Raw genomic sequence first — 26800 nt, forward strand, 5'->3', positions numbered from 1 at the left:
TAGTAAACCTTCATGATAGTGTGATGCAGTTAAGGGAAATAGGAAGCATAGTATCATTAGAATCTTACTTAGTGTGTCAGGCTCTTTTGCATAAATTATTCTCTGGAATAAATTAAATACTTTGGTGCATGTATTTACTCCTTTGGGTCACTTTGGTGCCATTAAATAATGCACTGCTTTCAGCCTGACATTTACTGAAGCATCAGAAATAAAATGCTGCTGCTGTTTAACCATAAATGGTACTTCAGTGAACTCTAAAGCTAATACAACCAATATGTCAAACACAATGAGAAAGACATTTACACACTACACTGAATTAAGTCTATGAAGACATAAAGGTTAAAAAGAAGCCTAGCGTTTTACTTAAGTTTAAGTATTTTTGTATTTGAATATAATATATGTTTAAAATATAGCCTAAAGTTACAGCAAGCTAAAGATATAGCTAGATTAAAACAATCTAAAGACAAAGAAATTAGTTCATTTCTGCTTCCACTTTATGTAATTTAAGTGTTGATATTATTCTCACCTGTGCATTTCAGCATATTTAAAGTACACTGAAAACTATATCTGCTTTGGCCTTTTAAAAATAATGAGAGTTCCTACTTCTCTGAAACTGGATCTCTGCTAATTAACCACCATTAATCTGAAATATCTTAATTCCTTAAGGAGAAACAAAAGTGTATATTACATATGCTTATGTAGGATACTTGAAAATTTGGTGTATCTTATTAAACTGCCAATTTAAAAACTGTATAATTTAATTATTTCATTTACAGTATGGACCATTTCAAAATGAAAAAAAGAACGCTCTATGGTAGCAAGTCACTGCTATATTTGTTAGTGATCGTTTGACAAATAAATAATTCATCATTCTATAATTGAGACAGTTACCTGTACATTTGCCCTGTTAATAAAATTACAGATTTTTCCCTTCCTGTGTCCATGTGACTAACCTGCACATTGTGCACATGTACCCTAAAACTTAAAGTATAATAATAATAAAATAAAATAAAAATAAAAAATAAAAAAATAAAAATAAAATAAAATTGCAGATTTTTTTAGAAATGCAGAGCATTAACACTGTTCTTGCTTTTATTTCCAGCTCCGAGTTTTCAAGTTGGCAAAATCTTGGCCAACTCTAAATATGCTAATTAAGATCATTGGCAATTCTGTGGGGGCTCTAGGAAACCTCACCTTGGTATTGGCCATCATCGTCTTCATTTTTGCTGTGGTCGGCATGCAGCTCTTTGGTAAGAGCTACAAAGAATGTGTCTGCAAGATTTCCAATGATTGTGAACTCCCACGCTGGCACATGCATGACTTTTTCCACTCCTTCCTGATCGTGTTCCGCGTGCTGTGTGGAGAGTGGATAGAGACCATGTGGGACTGTATGGAGGTCGCTGGCCAAACCATGTGCCTTACTGTCTTCATGATGGTCATGGTGATTGGAAATCTAGTGGTATGTAGCAAAAACATTTTCCTCATTTTCATTAAAAGATAATGTAATCATAAAAAAGTGTGTTCAACTGAAGAATATTTTGTATTTTTTAAATCAAGGCCACTTCCTATTGTCTATTACTCATGACTGTAAGAGCCATGTATAGTTTAGACCATTGTAATCCACACAAACCCTTAAACTACCTTTTGAACCAAAGTTATTCTTTCTTTCATTATCCTTCTTGCTACAAGGAGAGAAACATTTCTGTTATTTATCTTTCAGTTCTTGTACTAGAGCATGGAAGTGTTACTTAGAACACTCATTTTATTTATAAGTACTAGCAATAACACCTGAAAACGTTTCAGATTTGGTTTTCTACAAATTGAAAAACTAGCAACAATCTCAGTTTATTAAGAGCTCATGGGGTTTTCGGTGCCTAGAAACTATGGTATGAGCAAGTAACATTGTCTCTAAAAACATTAATTGTCATTTCTGCATAAAATTAACCACCCCTAACACCATATATATTTAGGATAGTTAGCTCTTCTTGTTGCATTGATCCCTTTTACCATTATATAGTGTCTTTCTTTGTCTTTTTTTAATCTTTGTTGGTTTAAAGTCTGTTTTATCAAAGACTAGGATTGCAAACCCTGCTTTTTTTTTTTCTTTCCATTTGCTTGGTAAATATTCCTCCATCCGTTTTTTTTGTGCCTATGTGTGTCTTTGCATGTGAGATGGGTCACAGCACACCGATGGGTCTTGACTCTATCCAATTTGCCAGTCTGTGTCTTTTAATTGGGGCATTTAGCCCATTTACATTTAAGGTTAATATTGTTATGTGTGAATTTGACCCTGTCATTATGATGCTAGCTGGCTATTTTGCTCATTAGCTGCTGCGGTTTTTTCATAATGTTGATGGTCTTAACAATTTGGCATGTTTTTGCAGTGGCTGGTACTGGTTTTTCCTTGCCATATTTAGTGCTTCCTTCAGGAGCTCTTGTAAGTCAGGCCTGGTGGTGGCAAAATCTCTTGGCATTTGCTTGTCTGTAAATGATTTTATTTCTCCTTTGCTTATGAAGCTTAGTTTGGCTGGATATGAAATTCTGGGTTGAAAATTCTTTTCTTTAATAATGTTTAATATTGGCTCCCACTCTCTTCTGGCTTGTAGAGTTTCTGCCAAGAGATCTGCTGTTAGTCTGGTGGGCTTCCCTTTGTGGGTAACCCAGCCTTTCTCTCTGGCTGCCATTAACATTTTTTCCTTCATTTCTACCTTGGTGTATCTGACAATTATGTGTCTTGGGGTTGCTTTTCTCAAGGAGCTTCTTTGTGGTGTTCTCTGTATTTCCTGAATTTGAATGTTGGCCTGTCTTGCTAGGTTGGGGGAGTTCTCCTGGTTATCCTGAAGAGTGTTTTCCAACTTGGTTCCATTCTCCCAGTCACTTTCAGGTACACCAATCAAACTTAGGGTTGGTCTTTTCACATAGTCCCATGTTTCTTGGAGACTTTGTTCGTTCCTTTTCATTCTTTTTTCTCTAATCTTATCTTCATGCTTTACAAATTTAACTCAACATGGATTAAAGACTTAAATGTAAGACCTAAAACCATAAAAACCTTAGAAGAAAACCTAGGCAATACCATTCAGGACATTGGCATGGGCAAAGACTTCATGACTGAAACACCAAAAGCAATGGTAACAAAAGCCAAAATTGACAAATGGGATCTAATTAAACTAAAGAGCTTCTGCACAGCAAAAGAAACTATCATCAGAGTGAACAGGCAACCTACAGAATGGGAGAAAATTTTTGCAATCTATCCATCTAATATCCAGAATCTACAAAAAACTTAAACAAATTTACAAGAAAAACACAACCCTGTCAAAAAGTGGGTGAAGGATATGAACAGACACTTCTCAAAAGAAGACATTTATGTGGCCAACAAACATATGAATAAAAGCTCATCATCACTGGTCATTAGAGAAATGCAAATCAAAACCACAATGAGATACCACTTCACGCCAGTTAGAATGGCGATCATTAAAAAGTCAGGAAACGACAGATGCTGGAGAGGATGTGGAGAAATAGGAATGCTTTTACATTGTTGGTGGGAGTGTAAACTAGTTCAACCATTGTGGAAAACAGTGTGGCAATTCCTCAAGGATCTAGAACCAGAAATACCATTTGACCCAGGAATCCCATAACTGGGTATATACCCAAAGGGTTATAATCATTCTGCTATAAAGATGCATGCACACGTATGCTTATTGCAGCACTATTCATAATAGCAAAGATTTGGAACCAACCCAAATGCCCATCAATGATAGACTGGATAAAGAAAATGTGGCACATATACACCATGAAATACTATGCAGCCATAAAAAAGAGTGAGTTCATGTCCTTTGCAGGGACATGGATGAAGCTGGAAACCATTATTCTCAGCAAACTAACACAGGAACAGAAAACCAAACACTATATGTTCTCACTCATAAGTGGGAGTTGAACAATGAGAACACATGGACACAGGGAGGGGAACATCACACACTGAGGCCTGTCGAGGGGTGGGGGGCTAGGGGAGGGAGAGCATTAGGAGAAATACCTAATGTAGATTACGGGTTAATGGATGCAGCAAACCACCATGGCAATTGTATATGTATGTAATAAATCTGCATGTTCTGCACATGTATCCCAAAACTTAGAGTATAATAATAATTAAAAAAAATTAACCATGCCCAACACTAGTGTCCTGAATCTTGAAGGCATGGAGAAGTTGGGAAGGCATGGGAAGATAAATATAACAAAGTGATATAACATGTACTCAAATAGAATTAAAAATAGGAAGTAACTAATATGTGTCCAAAAATATGAAAACAAAGTGCCATGTGTCAAGTTTACAAAATGTAAACCTTGCTTTACAATAGGAAGGTTGATCAGGGAAGTCTTTGTCAAAGAGTTTGGACCTAAAATATATTTAACTGAGATGTAAGATTTAGCTTGGTAGGAAGAAAGACCATCCCAAACAAGGAAACAAGGTACCCAGTGACTGAGGGTTACAGGACAGTAGACTCTGTGAGAAGTATCAGGCTCTTATGCTTTAAATATGGAGTAATTACACCGAGTTGCTTAATTAGAACCCAAACCAATGGAATAGAAAAATGACTACCATAACAAGTAATTTAATGTATATACTCTTGCCAGGCTCAGTGGCTCACGCCTGTAATCCCAGCATTTTGGGAGACTGAAGTGGGCGGTTCACTTGAGGACAGGAGTTCGCGACCAGCCTAGTCAACATGGCAAAACCCCATCTCTACTAGAAATACAAAAATTAGCCAGGCGTGATGATGCACACCTGTAATCCCAGCTACTTGGGAAGCTGAGGCACGAGAATTGCTTGAGCCTGGGAGGCAGAGGTGGCAGTGACCCGAGATTGTGTCATTGCATTCCAGCCTGGGTGAAAGAGCGAGACTCTGTTGCAAAAAAAAAAAAAAAAAAAAAAAAAAAAGCATATACTCTTTAGACATGATTTCCTCTCATATAAAGGTAACCTCCAAGTCCCCAAAGATAGAGAAAGGGGAAGGGAAAAAGGCAAAGTATTATTTTATTTTTATTCATTGCCAAATTTCAGCCTCTTCAACATTACTTTTGATAATTCTGATCTATTTTTAAAGTAACAAGAAACATAAACAATGTACAATCTAGAATTATAAACAGTGGCTTAAAACAATAAACACTGATTACTTCATAGTTTCTGTGGGTCAGGATTTGGGGAATAAGTTAGCTGGGTGGTTCTGGTTTAGGATCAGTCATGAAGTTGCTGTCGAGATGTTAGCTGAGGTTACAGTTATCTTGACTGGGGCTGGAGGATCAGCTTCTAAGAAGGCTCAATCTCAAGCTTATTGGAAGGAGGTTTCAGTTCCTTTTTGGCAGTTAGTTGAAGGTCTCAGTTTTTCTCTGCAGGACCTTTTCCATAGGACTGTTGAGTGTCCTTATGATATGGCAGCTGGCTTCTTCCAGGGAAGGTGATGTAAGAGAGAAGGCAAGGAGAAAATCCTCTTTATGTTCTACTCTTGAAAGTCACTCTTCACCACTTCTGCCATATTGTATTCATTAGAAGCTAGTCACTAAGAAGAGCTCAAGCTACTATAATCCCCAAGACAACTTTAAAATGTTTGCTTTCAGAAAAGTATAAGATCACATAGAACAGAAAGTGTCATAGGGTTACATAGAACAGAAACAAAGAAAAGATAATATAATTATGTTATAGATTTGATTTCATTTTCTCTGTATGTATATTTGGTATATGTTGGAAGAAGAAAAGAAAACGCAGAGAACAGAATCCTTTATGACAACATGAATGATCAGACAGCAATGGGGAATTAAGAAATAAAGTTTGGGACCAGATTGGGTAGAATTTAATTTATGAAAAGGCTAACTGTGCATAATAAAATGTATTTTCCTTTAGGCAATTCAAAGCTACAGATGACTTTTTATCAGGAAAGTGACAGTGAACCAGTGATATTTTTCAGAAATATATGTAGCAGGAGAATGCAGAATAGATTTAAAGAGGATGAAACTCAGCCCACCACGTTATCTATTAGTTTACTGAAATTAACATATCTCTCTAATGTATAATTGTGCAGAAAATTCAAGTTGAAAAGAGAATTTCAGGAAATATCAAGTACTTATGGTTGACATCAGTATTAATTTAGATTGTGATGTATGCATAAAAAGATATAGTTTATAAAACAATCATTTCCATCTACTGGGTGTAAATTTAATTTTTGTTCTTTTAAGAGAGAAAACTTAAAGGTTCTCCTTTCTTTTCGACTATCAGTTAAAATAACTTCTTTGTCTTGTGATAACCTGGGTATGTTTCTGGAGTAGCTAAGGTAGTCATATATATCACGTTTACCACTATTAAGGAAATGTGCTTATATAACATTTGCTTAAGACTGAATGAACTTGATATACTCACTCCTTACTACAATTCTTCCTTCCTATTCTCACTGGAAAAAGGGGAAAGGTGTCCCAAAGACAAAATGGCATAACTTCCTTTTAACACACATGAACTATCAGATGGGGCTCCACCCAAATAGATGTAGTAGTCACAATAGATGGGACTGCCAGCCTAGTCTACAGACAAGACAGAGCTGGGACCACAAACTACTGTTTCCCAGACCAGGATTTTTATGAGCCATTCTTAGTTTCCAGACACGATGGCAAGAGACCCTTTATTGGTTGAAGATAGGTGCTGCAGAAAAAGAATGTGACTTTCTGAAAACTGATAGTTCTAGAAGCAGAGAATACAACCTCCTCTCTCCCTAAGTGAAGGTGAGGCAATAGCACACAGGAGGGATGTGAAGGTTTTGGCTTCCTCTCACAAGTTGGGAATCAGGATGGAGAAACAATTAAAATATGTAATATATTTCAACCTTGAATTCAAAATGGAAATTATGGTAACATTTCCATTCCAAGAGGCTAATTTGAGACACAAGAAAGAGTTGATTTCATTTAGTGAGCTAGCACATTTGTGAAACAGGATTCAGGATTTCAGTCCCTGAGTGAGCTTGCTGAACTGTTTTCTTAAATTGTCATGGATCACACCAAACACCTGTGCCAGCTGTTATGCACATACCCTTCGGTAACAAAGGAAGTCTAGAAAAAGAGAATAACTTGACTCACACAAATATTTCTAGGGAAATAAAGTAAATAAAAAGATAGTGTTGTGGAGGATAAGTTGGATAATAGTAAGTGATAACAGCTAAACTTCCTCAAAGGTTCACTATGTGCCAAGAACTGTGCCGAAAGCCACATGAATTCTGTCACTGAATCCTTACAACTTTGTAAGCTGGGCACTAGAAAAACGATTACATTTATTTTATAGATGAGGAAACTGAGGCTCAGATTGGTTATGCTACTTAGTAGGTAACAGAAAATCGATTCTGACCTAGCACTCGAATTCTAAAATATGTGCTCCTCTATGTCAAGTAATCTGTAGAACTAAGATAAACATGCTGATGAAAGTTAGTGTCTAGTGGGTATTAATAAACACGGTTTCAACACTGTGTCACCACGTGTAGATTGGCTGCTTTAAAAACAATAAAAACTTCAATGGATTTATGAGAAAGAAAAGTCATATGTTCCAGGGATATTTCTTTATTTTCCTGACAGTGGAATAGCATTGAATTGAGCTATCAATTCATAAAAGATCAGAGAAACAATTAGAAAATTAATAGTAAACCCTATTATACTGACTAAATATGGTAGCAGTTCAAAGAAAGGAAGTATTGGTAAGAGTAAACATGGAATACTGTTTCCTCATTTATTCTGCAAACATCGCAATTAGGAGAAAAGACCTTACAGTTAGACTTTCAAAAAAAAAAAAAAAAAGCTTCTCTACTTATTAACTGTGATCTTGGACAAGTCACGTAAGTTGTGTAGAAGCATTTTCATCTGTAAAATGGTAATGATTCCTGCCTTATAGAGTTGTGAGAAATAAATCACATAAACCTTGAAAATGCTTGGCACAATAACTGGTATTTACTAACAGCTCAACTAAAAAGCTGGTTTTACTTTTATTGTTATTATGATCTAGTATTGATACTGCTCTAGGACCTGGCTCTAAGGCATGTTTCTGACCAAAAGATCTCCCAATCTATCAGTAAAGCTGTGCTTGTTTTTTTTTAAAAAAAGAATCCAATATAATGTGATAGAGATGTGGATGAGAAATTTAACAGGACAGAATGAGAAATGGGAGCAGGCTATATAAATGTCACAGTAAATGACATTTGTAAATAGAGTATTTGTCCAGTGCAGAGGCAATATAGTTGGCTCCCACCCTGGGGAAGGATTGACGGATGTGTATCAAGAAAAATTTCCAAATAGACAAATGACAGAACTTTAATATACTTTAGGAAAATAAGTCTAGGAAATAGCACCAAAATAGATAAAATAAAAATTTTACATGCAATTTTTTCTTCCTTTGTCTGTTTTTTTAATCCAAATAATAAGTTCAAAAGCAAATTACAATAAAACTTAATTTTATTGGTAAATTCCAGAGGCAAAGGAGCAGGTCTGGTCTTAATGTGATTATCAGGAGTCATAGTATAGAGACTGACAGATTGTCAGTACACTCTCAAAATCAAACGTGGTCTTCATTGGATCTTACATATTTTTACTTTAAAAAAATCACCATTGGTTAGACTAACTTACAGCTAATGAGACAAAGGTGCTGTAAGCCTCATTAGCATGATAGAAGCATGAGAATATAGCAAGAATGTAGAATCCTTTTTATTGAAGTTTTACTTAAAAATTTTCCTAAGATTCTACTTTTGTACTACAGTTTGAGCATCCCTAATCTGAAAATTTGAAATCCAAAATGCTCGGAAGTTCAAAGCTTTTGAGCACCAACCTGATACTACAAGAGGAAAATTCACATCTGGCCTCTTGTAATGAATCGCAGTTAAACCACAGTCAAAATGTTGTTTCCTGAACTAAATTATTAAAAATATTGTATAATATTACCTTCAGGCTATGTGTATGTGTATGAAACATAAATGAATTTTATGTTTACACATGTGTCTCATTCTCAAGACTTGTCATTATGTACATGCAAATATTTTAAAATCTAAAATCCAAAACACTTCTGGTCCCAAGCATTTCAAATAAGGGATATGCAGCTTGTATTTACTTTGTGCATTTGCCCCCCTTTACTGCTATATCTTTCTTTTGTTCTGTATGTTCTGTGTGCTTAAATAATCAGGAATTCATTGATATTGTCAATCAAATCCTGAAAAAAAATTATATGACTCAGTCTTGTACCCCTGAGAATGTCTGATTTCTTCGTAAGTTGTCCTTTTTTTTTTTTTCCGCAATAGTGGGTTTAATGTCATGAATCTTTTCACTCATTCATACTGGTGAAGCCTATTTTTAAAGACCCAGTTTGCAGACTGATTACTGTCCTTATTCATGGCAATACTTCAACTCCACAATCTTTAATTCAACAATAACATCATAATTATTGTATAATAACCATTATATAGTATTTCTCACTACTGTATAATTATAGTAGCCATAATTGTCTTAATAAAAATTGGGACTTTTCATCCAGCAATAAATACATTTTTGTCTGATTTGTCCAGTTATCTAGGTACAAAAAATGGTACAAAGGCACAAAAATAAAATCATATTTAAATATATTGGGATAATTGTTGATTTTAGGAATAAATTATCAGTGTTTCAGGAAATCCAAATTACATAGTCAAAATAGCATCTGTATTAGGCCATTCTTGCATTGTTACAGATAAATACCTGAGACTGGGTAATTTATAAAGAAAAGAGATTTAATTAGCTCATGGTTCTGCAGTGAGCTTGGTGCTGGCATCTGCTTGGCTTCTGGTGAAGTCTCAAAGAGCTTTCAATCATGGCAGAAGGCAAAGTGGAGCAAGCATTTCACATGATGAAAGCAGAAACAAGCAAGAGAGAATGTGGGCAGGAGGCACTACAAACTTTTAAATAACAACATCTCATGAGAACTCACTAACATGAGGACAGCACCAAGGCATGACGGATCTGACCCCATCATCCAAACACCTACCACCAGGCCCCACGTCTAGTGCTGGGGATTACAATTCCACATGAGATTTGGGAGGGGACAAATGTCCAAAATATATCAGCATCCCAAATAAAAGGGTTTTTTTTTTTTTATACAGTTGTCTATATTTATCTTTTGGAACTGAGCTTAATAGAAATGTTTCATTTAGCAATGATTTCAGTATTTTCTGCAATGACTAAAAAGCAAATAGTGATAATAGTATTATTTTATATTGACCAAGCATTTTTATTTCATTCACTTTTTTTCAGAATAGTGTATCATGAATTAGCAGAAATGCATGTTAGAATGAAATAAGGTGTCAAGAACAATCTTAGAAAACTAATGATAGAAAGCAATTGAAGCAATAGAATGTTTTGATCACCTGTTTTTCCTGCTGTGTTTCAGGTTCTGAATCTCTTCTTGGCCTTGCTTTTGAGTTCCTTCAGTTCTGACAATCTTGCTGCCACTGATGATGATAACGAAATGAATAATCTCCAGATTGCTGTGGGAAGGATGCAGAAAGGAATCGATTTTGTTAAAAGAAAAATACGTGAATTTATTCAGAAAGCCTTTGTTAGGAAGCAGAAAGCTTTAGATGAAATTAAACCGCTTGAAGATCTAAATAATAAAAAAGACAGCTGTATTTCCAACCATACCACCATAGAAATAGGCAAAGACCTCAATTATCTCAAAGACGGAAATGGAACTACTAGTGGCATAGGCAGCAGTGTAGAAAAATATGTCGTGGATGAAAGTGATTACATGTCATTTATAAACAACCCTAGCCTCACTGTGACAGTACCAATTGCTGTTGGAGAATCTGACTTTGAAAATTTAAATACTGAAGAATTCAGCAGCGAGTCAGATATGGAGGAAAGCAAAGAGGTAAAAATGTTTAAATACGGAGATATTTTGGTGTTATATAATTCTGTTGTTTAAAATTATCAGGTGTTTTTAAATTGCGTGTTTCCTTCCTGTTAAGAAAATAGAAAATATCTGTCTAGCAATATATTTTCCATGGAAAAGTTGGTAATAAATAAATTAATGATAGATTAAAATATAGCTAGATTAACAATATGCTGACTTATGTTTCAAATACTGACATTTTGAACTCTTGATAGTATTCTTGATATGAATTATTTCAGTATTTATAAATAATTTTAAATTTCTCAAAATGCCTCAATTTCTCCACTTTCTTCCTTGTAATTTGCCCACAACAGTGTTTTTTGTACGTACTGGAAAAATACCTGATGAGAGGGTAGTTGCAATTCTCATCTTGCTATGTTCTTAGTTCTTAATTCTTATGAAATACGTCATAAAATAGTATTGTATTTTGTTTACACAGACATATTTACTCAAGGAAGATCTGATTGGGATCTTGGCTTGATATTTATATATAGTTTATCTTTCCTGAAGTCGGTCATTTTTTTTGAAGAGAAGGTATTGATGAGGAATCACACTAAAAACATATTTAACCCTACTGAGCTCAGTGTTCACTGTTTAAAGAAACAAAAATCCTTAATACATTATAGAATATAAAATTCTGAATTTACCAACTCAGTAAGTCCTGGTAACTTAATGTATTCTTTGATTTACAAGAAGGGTATGAGCAACAGAATATATTTTTTGTTTTGTTTGCTATTAAGCTGTAGCTCAATAAGTACAGAGTTGGAGGTAAAGAGAGGAATTTAAAACCTTGATATTTAATTGTTTATACAAAAATGAAGACAAGATTTCCAGTAATTAAAGTTTGCACTAACAAACAAAAATAACAAGGAAAAACAAAGATTCGTTCCTTCCTCATACGAACTGTTTGGCGAGGAAGATAAAAGCTTCTATTCCTGATGTCGGGAAAGAAAGAATGACGACATGGGGGAGTGTGGGTACTGAAAGGTAAAATTTAAGTAGCACAACATGATCATGATAATTAACAATCAGCCAAAATTATGAGGGAAAATATAGTTATGAAAAAAAGAACAAAGATGGGTGGATCACCAGGTCAGGAGTCCGAGACCAGCGTGGCCAACATGGTGAAACCCTGTCTCTACTAAAGATTCAAAAAATTAGCCAGGCGTGGTGGTGCGTGCCTGTAATCCCAGCTACTCGGGAGGCTGAGGCAGGAGAATCGCTTGAACCCAGGAGGCAGAGGTTGCAGTGAGCCGAGATCACCCCATTGCACTCCAGCCTGGGCAACAGGATGAAACTCTGTCTCAAAAAAAAAAAAAAAAAAAAAAAAAAGAACTAGCTATTTCAGACACTTTTTCTGTATTTATTTGATAAAATTACTAAAGAGTATGTTATTTTCCATTTTTTCTTGTTTGTAAGTTACGTAGTATTGCTGTTAGTGATTAGGTAGAAGTAGATGTTTAATGGGAAATTCAGACAATCTTTGAATATAGGAAGGTATAAATAACAGGGACATAGGTATCAGTTCCACAAGAAATAACTGATGAGATTCAAGGGAAAAGTAATAAAACCTTCTGTCCTGGGGCAAAGAATTACTTTAATTAGTTGAACTTAAATTTTTACTAACTATTGTTTGAAAGTTGAATAATATCTTAAAATCTTATTAACAAAATTTTGAACAAGTGTTGTTATAATAGTTGGGTTATGCTGGAAGGGTGGAGTGGCCCAATTTCATATACAGTATACTGCTATTATAGAAGCTGAAGTTGGCATTTATAAAATAGAATTCGGTCATTTGAATTTTGATGTATATTCCCCTCTCATTATTTTGAAATTATGCCTAATGGTGAATATTTCCCTAATAGTAAAAAAAGTCAATTTTTATTTTCACACATTTAGTTTTAGGCTGTCATATAAACTAAGAATGAATTATACAGTATCAAACGTTGAAGCCATTGGCTAGTTTAATCTTTTAGCTAAGTTTGAGTATCTTTTGAGGAATGTTTAACTTGACATCCAGTCTTCTTAACTTTAAGAGATTTTACAGCCCTGGGTTTTCCAAAAGAGCATGTATTTTGCCTTAACTTAAGCCATTATGTTTGAAGTAAGAGGGAAGTCCAGTGATGTGGGGTTTAGAGTAGGGACATCTCTTGTTTCTCTTGTTATCATTAAGCTTTTTGATTTATTTTCCAATTAAATTAGCTCTGAGTTAAATACTCTAAAATAATATTGTGAATTCAGTATTTCAGAATTGGAGGAAGAGAACTGACCTGCCAGGTGGAAGCAGACAGGATTATTTTATTGCTTGAGTTGTGGAGTCCTTCCAATACCTTCCCAGCATAGAGACTGTTACTTCAGTGTTAACATTATTTGGAGGGGTTTTTAATTCTGGCTTTATATCAAACTTTCTAGACATAAATTTATAAAATAATAAATGATGAGGGTTATCGCCGTGAAAGAGGTTATGTGTAGGTTTCGATCTTTCAGAATTTTACCTGGTAGCTCTACACTAAAAAACTAGAGAATTAAAACAATTATTGAAGAATTTCAGACACTCGCATTTGAAATAGCATTTCTTGCCTGCCTTCTAGTCATTTTTGTCTGGTCATTTTTCTAACTGGGGGACAGGATTACATTGTTAAATATCACAAAGTAGTAAGAAACATCATGAGGCTTATGACCAATCTTTTCTAAATTAATTTTTTAATTAAAGAAAAAAATGAGGCTTTTTTTCTGGAATGTCTAAATGAATTTTTTTATAAGGCAGACTGAGTGGACTCAGAGGTTTTTTAGGTGTTCACAGTAAGTCCTCTGCAATGTCTTTGCTAAATTTGTATGATTCTTCAGTAGTTTTCTGTAGATTCTCTAGAGTAGACCATTTAAAATCATGTCATAATCACGTATGCTTTAATTTTAATGTTATTTCGATTATATTAATGTAATTCCTTTTGTGATTTTGAATGATTGTTTTCTTCTTTTAGAGTATTTAATAATGTGGAAGCCATGCTTGAATGACTATTTTTCGAAGTGAAATTTAGTAGTGCAATATGGTGACCTTCACCGCTTACCATTCTTACTTCTCACAGGAGTAAAATCAAGCTGGAGCCATCAAGAATGCAGCTCTGGTGTTTTTTAACCAGCCAGAGGCTCGTGCCACCACTTTTACCCAGGTTACCCAAGCAAGTTGTACATCTATAAATATAATCAGTTTCTAAATGACTTTTGACTGGCCTGCATGTTACTCAGCTACGTTCCTTGCCCTTCCATTGGCAGTAAAATAAAAACATGCACAGCTGCTATTATGCTGAGTCATACAAAGCATGGTCAGGCAAGTCTGACAACCCTAACTTAAAAAAAAGTGATTTAGCTGCTAATTTTCTTACATAGATTTTAATAGAAATTATATTCAATGAAAAGTAAAAGTGCATGCCTTTATGGATTATTTAATTTCCTTTTAATGTTACAGAGTTTTGAACATATTAGGAGCCCAAAGGAGAAATGTAGGTGCTCCTTGAAAACTTGCAAAAATGCTTTTTATCCTCTGTCTTTAAAAAATATATAGCCCAGTTACTGTATTTAAGTCTTGACAGTTTTTTATTTAGTGTAATGTTTTTATGAAGGGTAATCTTCAAATTAAAGCAATCCCTTGTTCATATGCAAACTTCCCAAAGGATATTTTAATGTGATAATAATGTAAATGAATAGGAATGTCTATGTTTCAGTTGCTAGCAGCATGGGTATAATATTTATCTGCTTCATTTTAGGGAAAATGGCATTGCTTTATTTAGGAGTTGACCAACAGTATTTTGTATTTAGAATATAATTTCTTTGGAAAGTCTGTTTATATTTACCCTTAAAACTCTTAGACTGAAAGAAAAGGAAATCATGTCTTTTGTATACCAAATAATAATAATAATAGTGATAATGAGAGACTTATAGATGGTATGCTCCTTCTAAAAATAGATTTAGAGTCCATCTTCTTCATCTTCTTGGCTCCTCTGTGCTTTCTCTCCCCTCTATTTTATTGAGACCTGCTGGAAAACTTTCTCCTGAATAATATTATTTAAATTTATCATGATCCACAAACTCCTGTATAGGAAAAGAATCAGAAACTCTTGCTCCTAGGGTGTTTTTAAAATGAAGAGACTTCCCTATCATGTGACAATAGCAATAAATGTAACATCATTCTATGGGATCCATTAGTCGACCTTCATTTCTTAATGTTGAAATCACAGTTTTATGCACAAATATTTAACCAAATTGCCTAAACCCAATTTAATCATTTTTAAGAAATGTTAATTATTTTGTCACTTAGATACAGTTTCCTCTCCTTTTGCCAGTAAAACTATAAAACAGCACTAATATAAAAGTGTAGTTGGCTGTTTGGAAGAAGCAATAATCATGCCATTCCTGGAGCATTCTTTTATACTTTGGAACAAAATATTCCATCACTGGCTCTCCAGATTCATGAGCTATAATGCCTCATATATTGGAGGAATGGGATATAAAATGGGATCCAAGATGCGTAATTGTTTACAGTTAAACACAGATGTGCATATACACAGGGACTACAGATAATTACTTTTTCCTATTATGTATTAATTATTCAGAAAAGCATGAGATTTAGGCACTTTTGGATAATAGCTTGTTTCTCGGAAAGAGGCAAGGTTAGTTTCCTTATTCTCTGAGTATCCCATTTTGCCAATTTCCTGTTTAGAAAGATACTTGAGGCATATTATCCATCAACGTATCTAGGGGATTCAGCTGGAGTAAAGGTGGTAGAATAGAAGCTAAGAAGGAACTGGTTCGTTTATTTTCAATCCTCACATTATGGCAATTTTTGATTTCCTTGAAAAACTCTATGATTCTCCCTCAGGAAACATTGTCCACTTCCTAAAAAAAATACTAATTTCTAATACAGGGGTTTGGAAAGGGGACAAAAATGTGCAGGGAAGGTTTGCGTAAGCAATGGTGGAATGGGTTCAACAGACACCTGTCTATGACTTTATCCTGGAGAATGTGTAGTCCTCATGGGAAAGTTTTCCAGTGGGATAGTGATTAAGATGGAAAAAAATGCCCAAAATATATTTAATATAAGAACAAAATGGGCCAAACACATGTGTCTTTGGGTCACTGGTAATCTACTGAGCAGTAGGACATCATGACATAAGAGTTCCTTTTGCCATCCAAAGAAAAATATTTAAAATCCTATTATTTGTGGTTTAAAAAATGTTATAATGTATTCATTATAAACACTAAAATGACTTTCTGGATAATATAGTATACTGCGAGTAATTATTTTGATTTTACCATATTCTTTTTTTGTTCTCAGAAACCAAAATTGTCAGATATGGGATACTTGATGTAATCTGTATTTGAAGTTTTCTCTTTTTTAAGTGCCAATTTTTAAATTAAATTAAAATCTCTCTCTCTTTTCCCAAATTATATACAATATCTACTAATTATGTTTTCTTCGTAATGTATCTTAGCTTCATAATGAGAAATGAGTGTGCCCATGAAAAATTTAATAGGAAGTTATGTTTTCTCTTCCATTTTCTGTTGTGATTCATTATTTTTGAAAATAATTTACTTTCATTTGCTCACATTTGCTGTCTAAAGAAAAACTATTCATCTGGCACATTCATATTTAGTAGTATTATTAAAGCAGAAAGCATAAGTTGGAAGTATAATATCTAAAAATACAAAATGAAGTATTGTATCTTGATGTTTATTAGATCATTAAGCAAAATATGATTCTGCCCTGCTTAAATCATTTGATTATAATTATCCAGCATATAAAAGAATCACAGTAGATTTTCAATTGGAAGAGTCCTATAATATTAGGTATCCACCAAAAACATTGTTCAAGTAATATTTCCACCTGAAAGTAAATGATTGCCAATGCTTTTTTTCAGAGCATATAAAATTGGCTATTCCTATTTGATCTCTTTATTGTCCTGGCATTCTTATTTTCTTAAATTTTAACTAGGCAAGGGCTATGCTACAAACATCAGTTAGTCCGCTAGTTTCCTGATAAATAAGTACAGGTAATTAAAAAGTGAACCTAAATATCCAAATTATACCAAAGGGACATATATAGAACTTTTTAAACTGGATCTGCTTCTAGCCAGTTCATATTTTGGTCACTTACTTATGTAGTATTTCACCATAAATTATGCCTAGATTGGAGCATTTACAGGCACTCTTTATCTGAAAATTCTTAAGTGCATGAGTTGTAACAGTTTCACATAGTGATCATCTCACAGTTCTAATTGGTGACTATGTACTACAGTTAGGTTGATCGTAATTATGACCTTAAATGAAGCTGAATATTTTTATATTCCTAATTTGATTAATTTTATTTTATGGGCTTTTACACATTTGAACTGCTTTAGTCAACATATTTTATAATATTATGATATTTGCCTCGAATGTAATTTTAAGAAAGTCGTTTAATTGATGTTATCAAGAAGGGTTTTATAAATCAGAATTTCCTGCCTATGTTTCAGGATCATTGCTTAAAGAAAACTTTTTGTTCATGTAATATTCCAATGTGTATTTAGCTTTACTCTACATTAAAATATGCTAACAACTATGAATATAACTTGAATTAATACTAAAGTTCATGGTTTTGAAACATGGAAATCAACAATATCATAAGCACTATCTTGAACCTACAATATTTGATTACATATCTAGTCTACTAAATGTTTTAAATTGATAAACATTGGGTTTACTTTTGAATCATCAAAAAGATTCTTTAGAGAAGCTTGGCAGAATGGGGTGCAGAAGATCTGGAATCCAACCACTGATTCCCTATAACTTTTCACAAGACGATAAAACTCACATTTCCTTCTCTAAATAAATACTGGATTGGCTGACATTAAGGATCAATGTGCTGCTTAGATTCTTTGTTATTTGTAAATCAAGTACCACAAGTGGAAAAGTGTTCAAGTAACATATGTGACAGATCCTGTGCTGCTCCGCTTCAGAAGACAGTGGGGAAGGATGAGATTGCATTCCTTAAAGAGGCTCCATTCATCACTGGAGCTATAGATCCTTGTACACAGAGTGAAAAGAGGGAAAACACTGTCAAAATGATTTAGTAATAGTTTTCCTGACTCCACAGTTAAACTACAGTTCACCTCATACACTCATGTTAGGTCTGAATAATTGGCAGACTGGTTTTAAGACAATACTCCTAGTTCTAAGAGTTGTTCGTCATTGCCCACATAATTCAGAATCTTAAAAGATTTGTGTTACTCTGCAATTAAGAGAAAACATTATCTGTATTCTTTTGAATGTGAAAGTAAATATCAGATAGGAAGTGTTAGTAGTTAGTGGTTGGATAAAAGAGTCCTCGCACTGGTCATTCATTCATTTACCCAAAATTTATTAAACACAAACATTGGTGCTAGAGATACAAGGGTGACGAAAACATGATCTTTCCTCCAAAAAATTAAGTCTGATGAGATGCATTTTCTAGAAACACAAAATACTTTTGAACTGATCCTTGGAAAAAGTAAAAACTTGACCTTTCAATAGATAAATATTTGGCTTTAGGAAAAAGGTATCTATTAATTCTACATCAGAACTAAGGTAGTGCACTAAAATGAAAGGGAGCAATGTTAATTCTTCTACTTTTAATGTGATTTAAATAAGAGAAAATACAGGAATGTCTTTTATAATTTGAAATTCCAGAGAAAATGAATAAAAAAGCAATTAAAAAAAACACCTCAACATGCTTCTCATTTTCAGCCAAGTACAGCAAACTCTGTTTGATATTCTCTGATTTTAACCTTGTATCAGACTATTTGGCAAATTGCTAATTTGAACAGGCTATTGAAAACAGACAGTGTATCTAGCAATTCATTCATTCATTCAATACTTAATGAACAGCATTTTGGCAATTCAAAGTCTGTTCCTTGTATTGAACTATATTGGTGTATTATCCATATGGCCTAGAGTACATGTGTATTATTCATATTATCCATATTGGTGTATTATCCATAGGACCTAGAGTACGTGGCTTCTGCCCCCAAATATCTTACAAGCATGTTAAAGTACCCAGAATCCATCCAACTGAAATAATTTGACCCATACATTATCAAGGTTCAAGATGTGTGATAAGCCATGAAAAGGTTGGTGAATAGCCTAGGGTGCATATGGTGAGTGAAGATGGATGGAAGAAATTAGGAGTCCAGATTTATTGGGGAGACTTTATGAAAGCAAGGAATCATGATTGTTGCAAAATAGACAGTGAAGAAAGAAATGGTGTGGTGGTGAAAGTCTTCCCAAAGTCATTTAAAGTATTGGCAACCCAGATACTTGGCAGCAGGAGTGATAATTGATGTTACAGGAATCCTATGTAAACTTTTGCACATTTTAATGAAGATTTTCTATAATATGCTGTCTGGTGACTTCTCCCAATCACTGTCAAGGGCTAGACTTCATTATTTTAAGATGTCTTTCATTCATTTATTCACTCACTCATTCTTTTTTTAAGCAAAATTTATTAAGACCTGTAACATACTTAGCACTGATGTAAGCTCTGATACAGTCATTCAGTAATGTCAGCCTGAGCATTTGCAGAACCCTGAATATGGATCCTCATTTTTCCCTTGGGGTCACCCGAAGTCTTACCCCGTTCTGTGTTTACAGTGTGAACCTTATTCTTATAAGGAATATTTTTTGTTTCTTATTGTGGATTGTCTGTACTTCCATCAGATGTGACTCAGCTTCAATTTTTCTGATTACCTGTGTTATTTTCCAACATGTTGCAAGTGATAAGATCAGTATTATCAGGTCCCTAATAGTATAACAGGTTCGTGTGAATTAGATATATTAAAATGAGAAGATTTTTAAGTCATTTTTTAGTCAATTACATGTATAGAAACATAGTTATACTTATCTCAGAAAGATTCCAATTCAAAGGATAGGAAATTAGAAAAACATGTAATGTTTCTTCTGAGAACAAATATATTCAAATTTTAATGACAAAGATATTAGGATTATTTTTCTAGTAATTTGATATACCTGATAAATTAAAATAAGAAATCATCAACCTTCAAGCACCTTATAATATATAATCTTTGATTTAACTTTTTTGGACAAATTAAAAAATAATTCTCTAACTCAAAGCAGGCAGAAGTAGCTAATATTTATGCTTCCATCATTAGTATTTTTAAAGCACAAGAGACAAAAGCATTTTTAATCTCATGTATATCATACATCAATATTTTTAAGTCATCAGCATCACTATGCTAAGGAAATATTTTATATAAAGAAAATTATTTTCATAAAATAAAGAAACCATCTTTCTAGAGAAAATCCACATAATCCTATGCCCAAATATAAATATAACATTTACAGTACTGACTACAGCATCCATCTTATTCTAGTTTAACATACTTCAGTGTGCATTTTATCATGTGCTTACCTCATCCTTTTTATAAAGTATCTCTTATCAGCTCAACCATTTCCTAATGTTATGCACTAATGGTAATAACATTGTAACAGGTCCGAGAATGCTGTGGCCCAAACTACTCTGATTCCTGTGTGGCACTCACACCTGGCCCTGCATCATTTCTAGAGCATTTTAAGACCAGGTTAAAGACTGGGATCCCTTCATGTATGCTGATCCCAAGAATGGACCGACCTGGCTAAAGTTTATTGCATTTCAAGATATAAAACAACTTCTATTATATTTTTCTTTTGGTGATATTTGATTTAACCTAAAGGAAAACAAAAGAACAACTAAATATTCATTTCTGCCTGTACTAACAGGGCAGGTAAGAGTGCCAGAGTAACAAGTAGTTTCCAAATGCACAATGAAACACAGGAGTGCATTGGCCAAAGAGAATGCAAAATATCAGCTCTTGCTATATAGCTAACAATGTGCTGCTCTTTTTGGAATTAGAAAATTATAGAATATATTTAATAACAATCTGGTATATGTTTTCATGTCAATGAAAAGTGGATAAATTTAGATGGTTGCTGTTTATGTGCATTTGATCAAATCTTTTCTGAATTTGACATGAAAATACACTTGTGCAGCTTTCATTGGTTGGGTCACAATTTTAGAATAAAACAAACTATTTGAAAACCATTTGCAAACTAATGTACAAAAGCAAGATCGCAGATGATTATATGACTCTGGCAGCTTACATAAGCTTTCTGCAGGATTTTCTTTCAGAATCTCTATACATAGGCTCAAACAGAAGTTATTTCCGTTGTTAGCACCATATTTTAAAGAAAAAAAAATACTATGGTGTTGTATCTAATCTTGTGACCCCTGACCTTTACCAAAGCGGATTGGCATTATGTTTAAGTTCTTAAATTACAGATCAAGAAAATGCATACAGAAGATGGGGGGGGGGCACACCTAATTAATTTTTATATTTAGATTAAAGAAAATAATTAAATGTGTTTTTTTGTGGGATTGATTTTCAGAAGCTAAATGCAACTAGTTCATCTGAAGGCAGCACGGTTGATATTGGAGCTCCCGCTGAGGGAGAACAGCCTGAGGTTGAACCTGAGGAATCCCTTGAACCTGAAGCCTGTTTTACAGAAGGTAAGCAAAACAATAACATATGTGGTCTTGAGTATCCTCTTTTCTACCCATTTTTTCCTATTTATTTAAATGTCTGTTTATTTGTCTACCATCTATTATCTATCTATCTGTATCTATCTATCTATATAGTAATCATCTATACCTATCCAACAACTGTACATTTATTTGGTTTTTTTGCATTTGCTGTTTGAAAAAAAATGCAACTTTTTAAAAGGCAAAGTTTAATTCATGTAATTAGATATTTTCATTTTTATGAATCATTTTTAACTCTAAGAAATTATTAACTGGCTTTTCTGTGGCCTTCTAAAATATCTTACAGGAGAGAAAGCCAAATCACACACATCTCTCTTTAGTTTAAAAATTCAATAAATAAGAAAGTGAGAGAAGTAATTTATTATGTACTATTTTGTGATATTATAATGGGTAATAATTGATAAGTGTACATTTAAATTTGTCCTTGACTGAAACAGCTCCTGTTTCAGTCAAGGTCAAATATTTTTTATTATTTCTGAAAAAAGATAGATCATAAAAATGCCAAAATATACTATGAGTCATATGATATGGGGCAATATGTCACTGGAGTAATCGCAAAAGGATTTTCTGAAGAAAGCTAAAATTATGTAATTTGAGGTATGGATCAGTTATATATTGTAATAGCAATGCTGTGTATCAAACCACCAAAAACCCTGGGCTCTAAGCTGCTTTTCTAGTTTTGACTCCTATTTCCTTCTGTGTAACTCACAGACTTTCTTGTCACTAAGTTTTACTTGTATCATTGTTTCTCCATTCTTACAGCTTCATTTTCTACATATGTCTCTTATATATCCTTCAAGATCTAGTCTCAAATCCACTTCCTCCATAAAGCTCAGAAATTAAAGTTTACCAGAAAACTCTCATAATACTTTGTTTTGTGATAATTGTTGCTTTCCATAACTATAGAATTGTAGACAAATTGCCCCAACTTAAAATGTACATTCTTTGAGGACAAGGCTATGTTTTACATGTTATAGTATTATAATTTGTTCTATGCAATTTTTTGACAACAGTAGATACTCAATAAGTATTTGTTGAAGAGCCTTTGATCTAGCAATCCAGAAATTATACAAACGTGTTTATTGGATTGTTATTGATAATGGCCAGATTTAAAGCAAACAAAGTATTCAATAATGGTGGAATTGGGCTGGGCACAGTGGCTCAAACCTGTAATCCCAGCACTTTGGGAGGCCGAGGCAGGCGGATCACTTGAGGTCAGGAGTTCAAGACCAGCCAGGCAAACATGGTAAGACCCCATCTCTACCGGGCATATGTGCCTGTAATACCAGCTACTTGGGAGGCTGAGGCAGGAGAATCGCTTGAACCTGTGAGACAGAGGCTGCAGTGCGTGAGCCAAGGTCAGGCCACTGCACTCCAGCCTGGACAATAGAGTGAGACTCCCTCTCAAAAAAAAAAAAAAAAAAAGGTGGAATAGTTATATTAATTATAGTAATCATATTTAGAGAAATATTATGAAATCTTTCACAAATTTATTTACTTATAATAAAGATGGGAAATAGTTATACCATTAAGTGAACTAATCAGAATTCAAATATGTAAAGTGTCCATATAGAGTGGAATTACACTCATAGGATAAGGACAGGATGGAAATACCAACTTTTGGTAAGTTTATTTTCTTTTTGGTTCTTCTATTTTTTATATATTGTGTTTTTGTAATGTAATCCATTATAGTAGTGCTATAAACATAAAAATAAATATTTATTAAACAAATGATTAAAAAACCATATAGATGATTTTAAGATAGCTTTTGTAAGCGGAAGCTATCTTAAAAATTAATGTTATTTACAATGTATTATCAGGTAATAATGTAGATGAATCTCCCACCAACACAAATATACCTAATCAAAGAGTAATTTTTTGTCTTCATTTTTTTTCCACATATTTTAGACTGTGTACGGAAGTTCAAGTGTTGTCAGATAAGCATAGAAGAAGGCAAAGGGAAACTCTGGTGGAATTTGAGGAAAACATGCTATAAGATAGTGGAGCACAATTGGTTCGAAACCTTCATTGTCTTCATGATTCTGCTGAGCAGTGGGGCTCTGGTAGGTGATGCATGATCCACTCCTTCACCTTTCATCTGAAATCTTTTCCCTTTCCCTTCAATCAACTCATATTACCCACTTTAAAATTAAGGTGTTTGTAAGAATGAGAAGAAATATGTGTGATGTGTTTAGCACATATGAGAGGCTTAGTAAACAGCAATTTTTATCACTCTGTCTGGAGTAGCCCTCAGGTGGAACCAAATTCAGATCATTATGGTTTCTTATAATGTTTAAAGAAGGATCTTTCTGACTTTTAGTCATCAGAGGCAGTTCTTATTAACACTGGTTATGTAGACATGATGTAGGATTATCAGCTAAATATCAAACTGAAGCACGATATTTCCCTGACCCCTTTGCAGGTGAGAACTAGAGTGCATGGGTGCCGGTAGGAGCGAACTCCACTCACTCACTGCTCCACCTCTCACAGGAGGGGGAGCGCAGGTGAGTGGGTGCAGGAGCCAAGGCGAATGCATTTGGGCACTGCAAGAGTGGACTCCATACTGGCCCCACAGGAGCGTCTAGGGGAGGGTGCCTGCAATCCTTGAAGCCCTAGAGGAAGTGTTACAGTGCCCTTTTAGCTTTGCCATCCATGGATGGCTTAAATGTTAACAGTTCAGTGGAGGGTCAGAGTGACAGCCTTTTGCACCCACACTTGTGGTACCCAAGTTCATGTCCGGCGTCCAGGAGAAATGAGTTTGTACAAATGACTTGAAGATGGTAAATACAGGGGATTTTATTGCCAGCGAAAGTGGCTCTCAGAGGGAAGGGGAGCTGAAAGGAGATGGAGCAGGAAGGTAATCTTCCCCTGGAGTCTGGCCATCCCCAGCCAGACTCCTCTCCGAAGCTATGCTGTCAAGCTGTCCCTCTGATGTCAAGCTACTTCTCTCTAATGTCCACCTGTAGTCTCTGATGTCCAGCTGTTCCTCCTGTCTGCCTGCTGAGTTCTGGGCTTTATATAGGCACAGGATGGGGGCAGGGTGCACCATGGGTGGTTTTGGAAAAGGCAACATTTAAGTGGGAAAACAGGGATGTATATTCTCACTTTGGGCCACGGTTCCAGGCTTGAGGGTGGAGCCCTCGCCGGGTACGCGTCCTCTTCTGCCCAGAATTTCTCTGCCTCTTGTTCCTGTCAAAATTGCTTAACATAAACTCCATGCTGCAGGGGACTCCTCTGTCTTCTTCACACTGATTCGCTATTGCCAACCACAGTGAATGATAAGAAGTAGACTAACTTAATTACTGACTAGCAAAAAAATGATGGCGTTACAAACTTATGTCTGATTTCATTCAATGAAATGATCAACTGGATCAAAATATTAATATAATGAAAATGATATGACCTATTTTCTTAATTGGTGATACAAATGTGGTTGCATTCCTTTTACTGTTTTAATTTAATTAATAACTAGAGTGTTTGGTGAGTGGATTTCATTAGGAGAATTACTGCATTGGATCTGGAGGCCTCTAAGGCAAATTCTGATTTGACTAAGAATCCTGTGTCCTGCCATATACTCAGTTTAAAGAGGATCAGCCATGCTTTATTTTCTTTACCTTTTTTATTATTATTATTATTTTAGACAGTCTTGCTGTTGCCCAGGCTGGAGTGCAGTGGTGTGATCTCGACTCACTGTAGCCTCCACCTCTTGGGTTCATGCCATTCTTGTGCCTTAACCTCCCAAGTAGCTGGGATTACAGATGTGAGCTACCACACCCGGCTAATTTTTGTACTTTTAGCAATAGAAACTGGGTTTTGCCATCTTGGCCAGGCTGGTCTCGAACTCCTGGCCTCAAGAGATCTGCCCGTCTTGGCCTCTTAAAGTGCTGGAACTACAGGCGTGAGCCACCACACCTTGCCAGACATGCTTTCTAAAGCCAAGTAGAGAGAGAACTATGAAGTGTCATTAGTGACTAGTACCTTTGCTGTAGGAGCTCTTTGTTCTCAGTTACACCCAGTCAGTGCTCACCAAATTGCACAACGTGCTGGCACAGTGGCTGGCTCCTCAGGGGTTTACAGCTTCAGCTATAAGCAAAGCCCAGAAACCTTTAGGTCCTTGTATGGAGCTCTGGTTACAAGCCCTGATTCTTGTTATCTAAAAAAGAAAACGTTCCTTTGTCTTTAATCCAGGCTGCCAGGTTTTCCTGATAATTTTTCCAATAAGAAGATCAAGTTAGATAAATAGTCTTTTCATTCTGGAAGCCTCAGGAGTTCCTGCAAATGAGTTACCCACTCTTTCCCAAGGGCTCTGCAAAATTCTGTCAAAGGGAATTTCCAAACGTACACCCACCCGCCTCCACACACACAGAGACACACAGAGAGAGGGAGAGAGACAAGAAAGTGAGCAATGACAATCCTTTCCTTTTTCTGTAGGCTGAGGGACCTCCCTGCTTTATATCTGCATTACTAGAGGATGCATTCCATTGAGTCTGCACTGAATGAGACCAATCTACTCCCAGGCGTTCCACTGCCTCCTGATCTAGAGAGAAGCAGCTGGCAGTCTCTCAAAAATTTTAAGCTCTTTGGGGGTACACTGAGACCAAAATTTAAAAATTACTGAAACCCTTGGTTGACTGAAATGCCCAGTCAGCAGTCATTTATGATCAGATAATGATAAAGTAAAATTCAGCCATGGGAAACATTAAACCTTCCAGCCTTAGGCACCTGATAAGAGCTTGCATCGTTTCCTTTTTTAAGAAATCATCAATTAGAGACTGTTTCTGATCATAAAATTTAATAGAATTTTTTGACTTACAGGCCTTTGAAGATATATACATTGAGCAGCGAAAAACCATTAAGACCATGTTAGAATATGCTGACAAGGTTTTCACTTACATATTCATCCTGGAAATGCTGCTAAAGTGGGTTGCATATGGTTTTCAAGTGTATTTTACCAATGCCTGGTGCTGGCTAGACTTCCTGATTGTTGATGTGAGTATGCTGCACTTTGCTGCTTTATTCATTGGCATATATGTAATAGTTCTAGCAATGGTGCCTGACACAGTGTAGGCACTCAGTAACGCTGTATCAGCCCAAATATAAATTATGTTTCTCATTTCACAGTGAGAGGATGCCCCAAAACATTTTTTACCAATTTAAATACATATACATTCATAGATAAAAATCAAATGCCATCATACTATACTTATTCATTTAATTTCAAATTAATATTTAAAATCTCAAGTTATGCAAAATAAAATATGAAT

General features: G+C 34.9%; 1 protein-coding gene across 6 annotated transcripts in view; it reads left to right on the forward strand.

Moving 5' to 3' along the window:
* Positions 1–26800, forward strand: part of SCN2A (sodium voltage-gated channel alpha subunit 2) — a 153315-nt gene that overhangs the window by 104114 nt on the left and 22401 nt on the right. For all 6 annotated transcript variants that reach the window (XM_054679914.1, XM_054679913.1, XM_054679916.2 and 3 more), the window contains 5 exons: positions 1103–1459; positions 10430–10909; positions 21383–21503; positions 23445–23599; positions 26352–26525. In XM_054679914.1, coding sequence (XP_054535889.1) covers positions 1103–1459; positions 10430–10909; positions 21383–21503; positions 23445–23599; positions 26352–26525 — 1287 coding nt within the window. The remainder of the gene's footprint in view (positions 1–1102; positions 1460–10429; positions 10910–21382; positions 21504–23444; positions 23600–26351; positions 26526–26800) is intronic.

This window comes from Pan troglodytes, chromosome 13, assembly GCF_028858775.2.
Source record: "Pan troglodytes isolate AG18354 chromosome 13, NHGRI_mPanTro3-v2.0_pri, whole genome shotgun sequence".
Classification (NCBI taxonomy): domain Eukaryota; kingdom Metazoa; phylum Chordata; class Mammalia; order Primates; family Hominidae; genus Pan; species Pan troglodytes.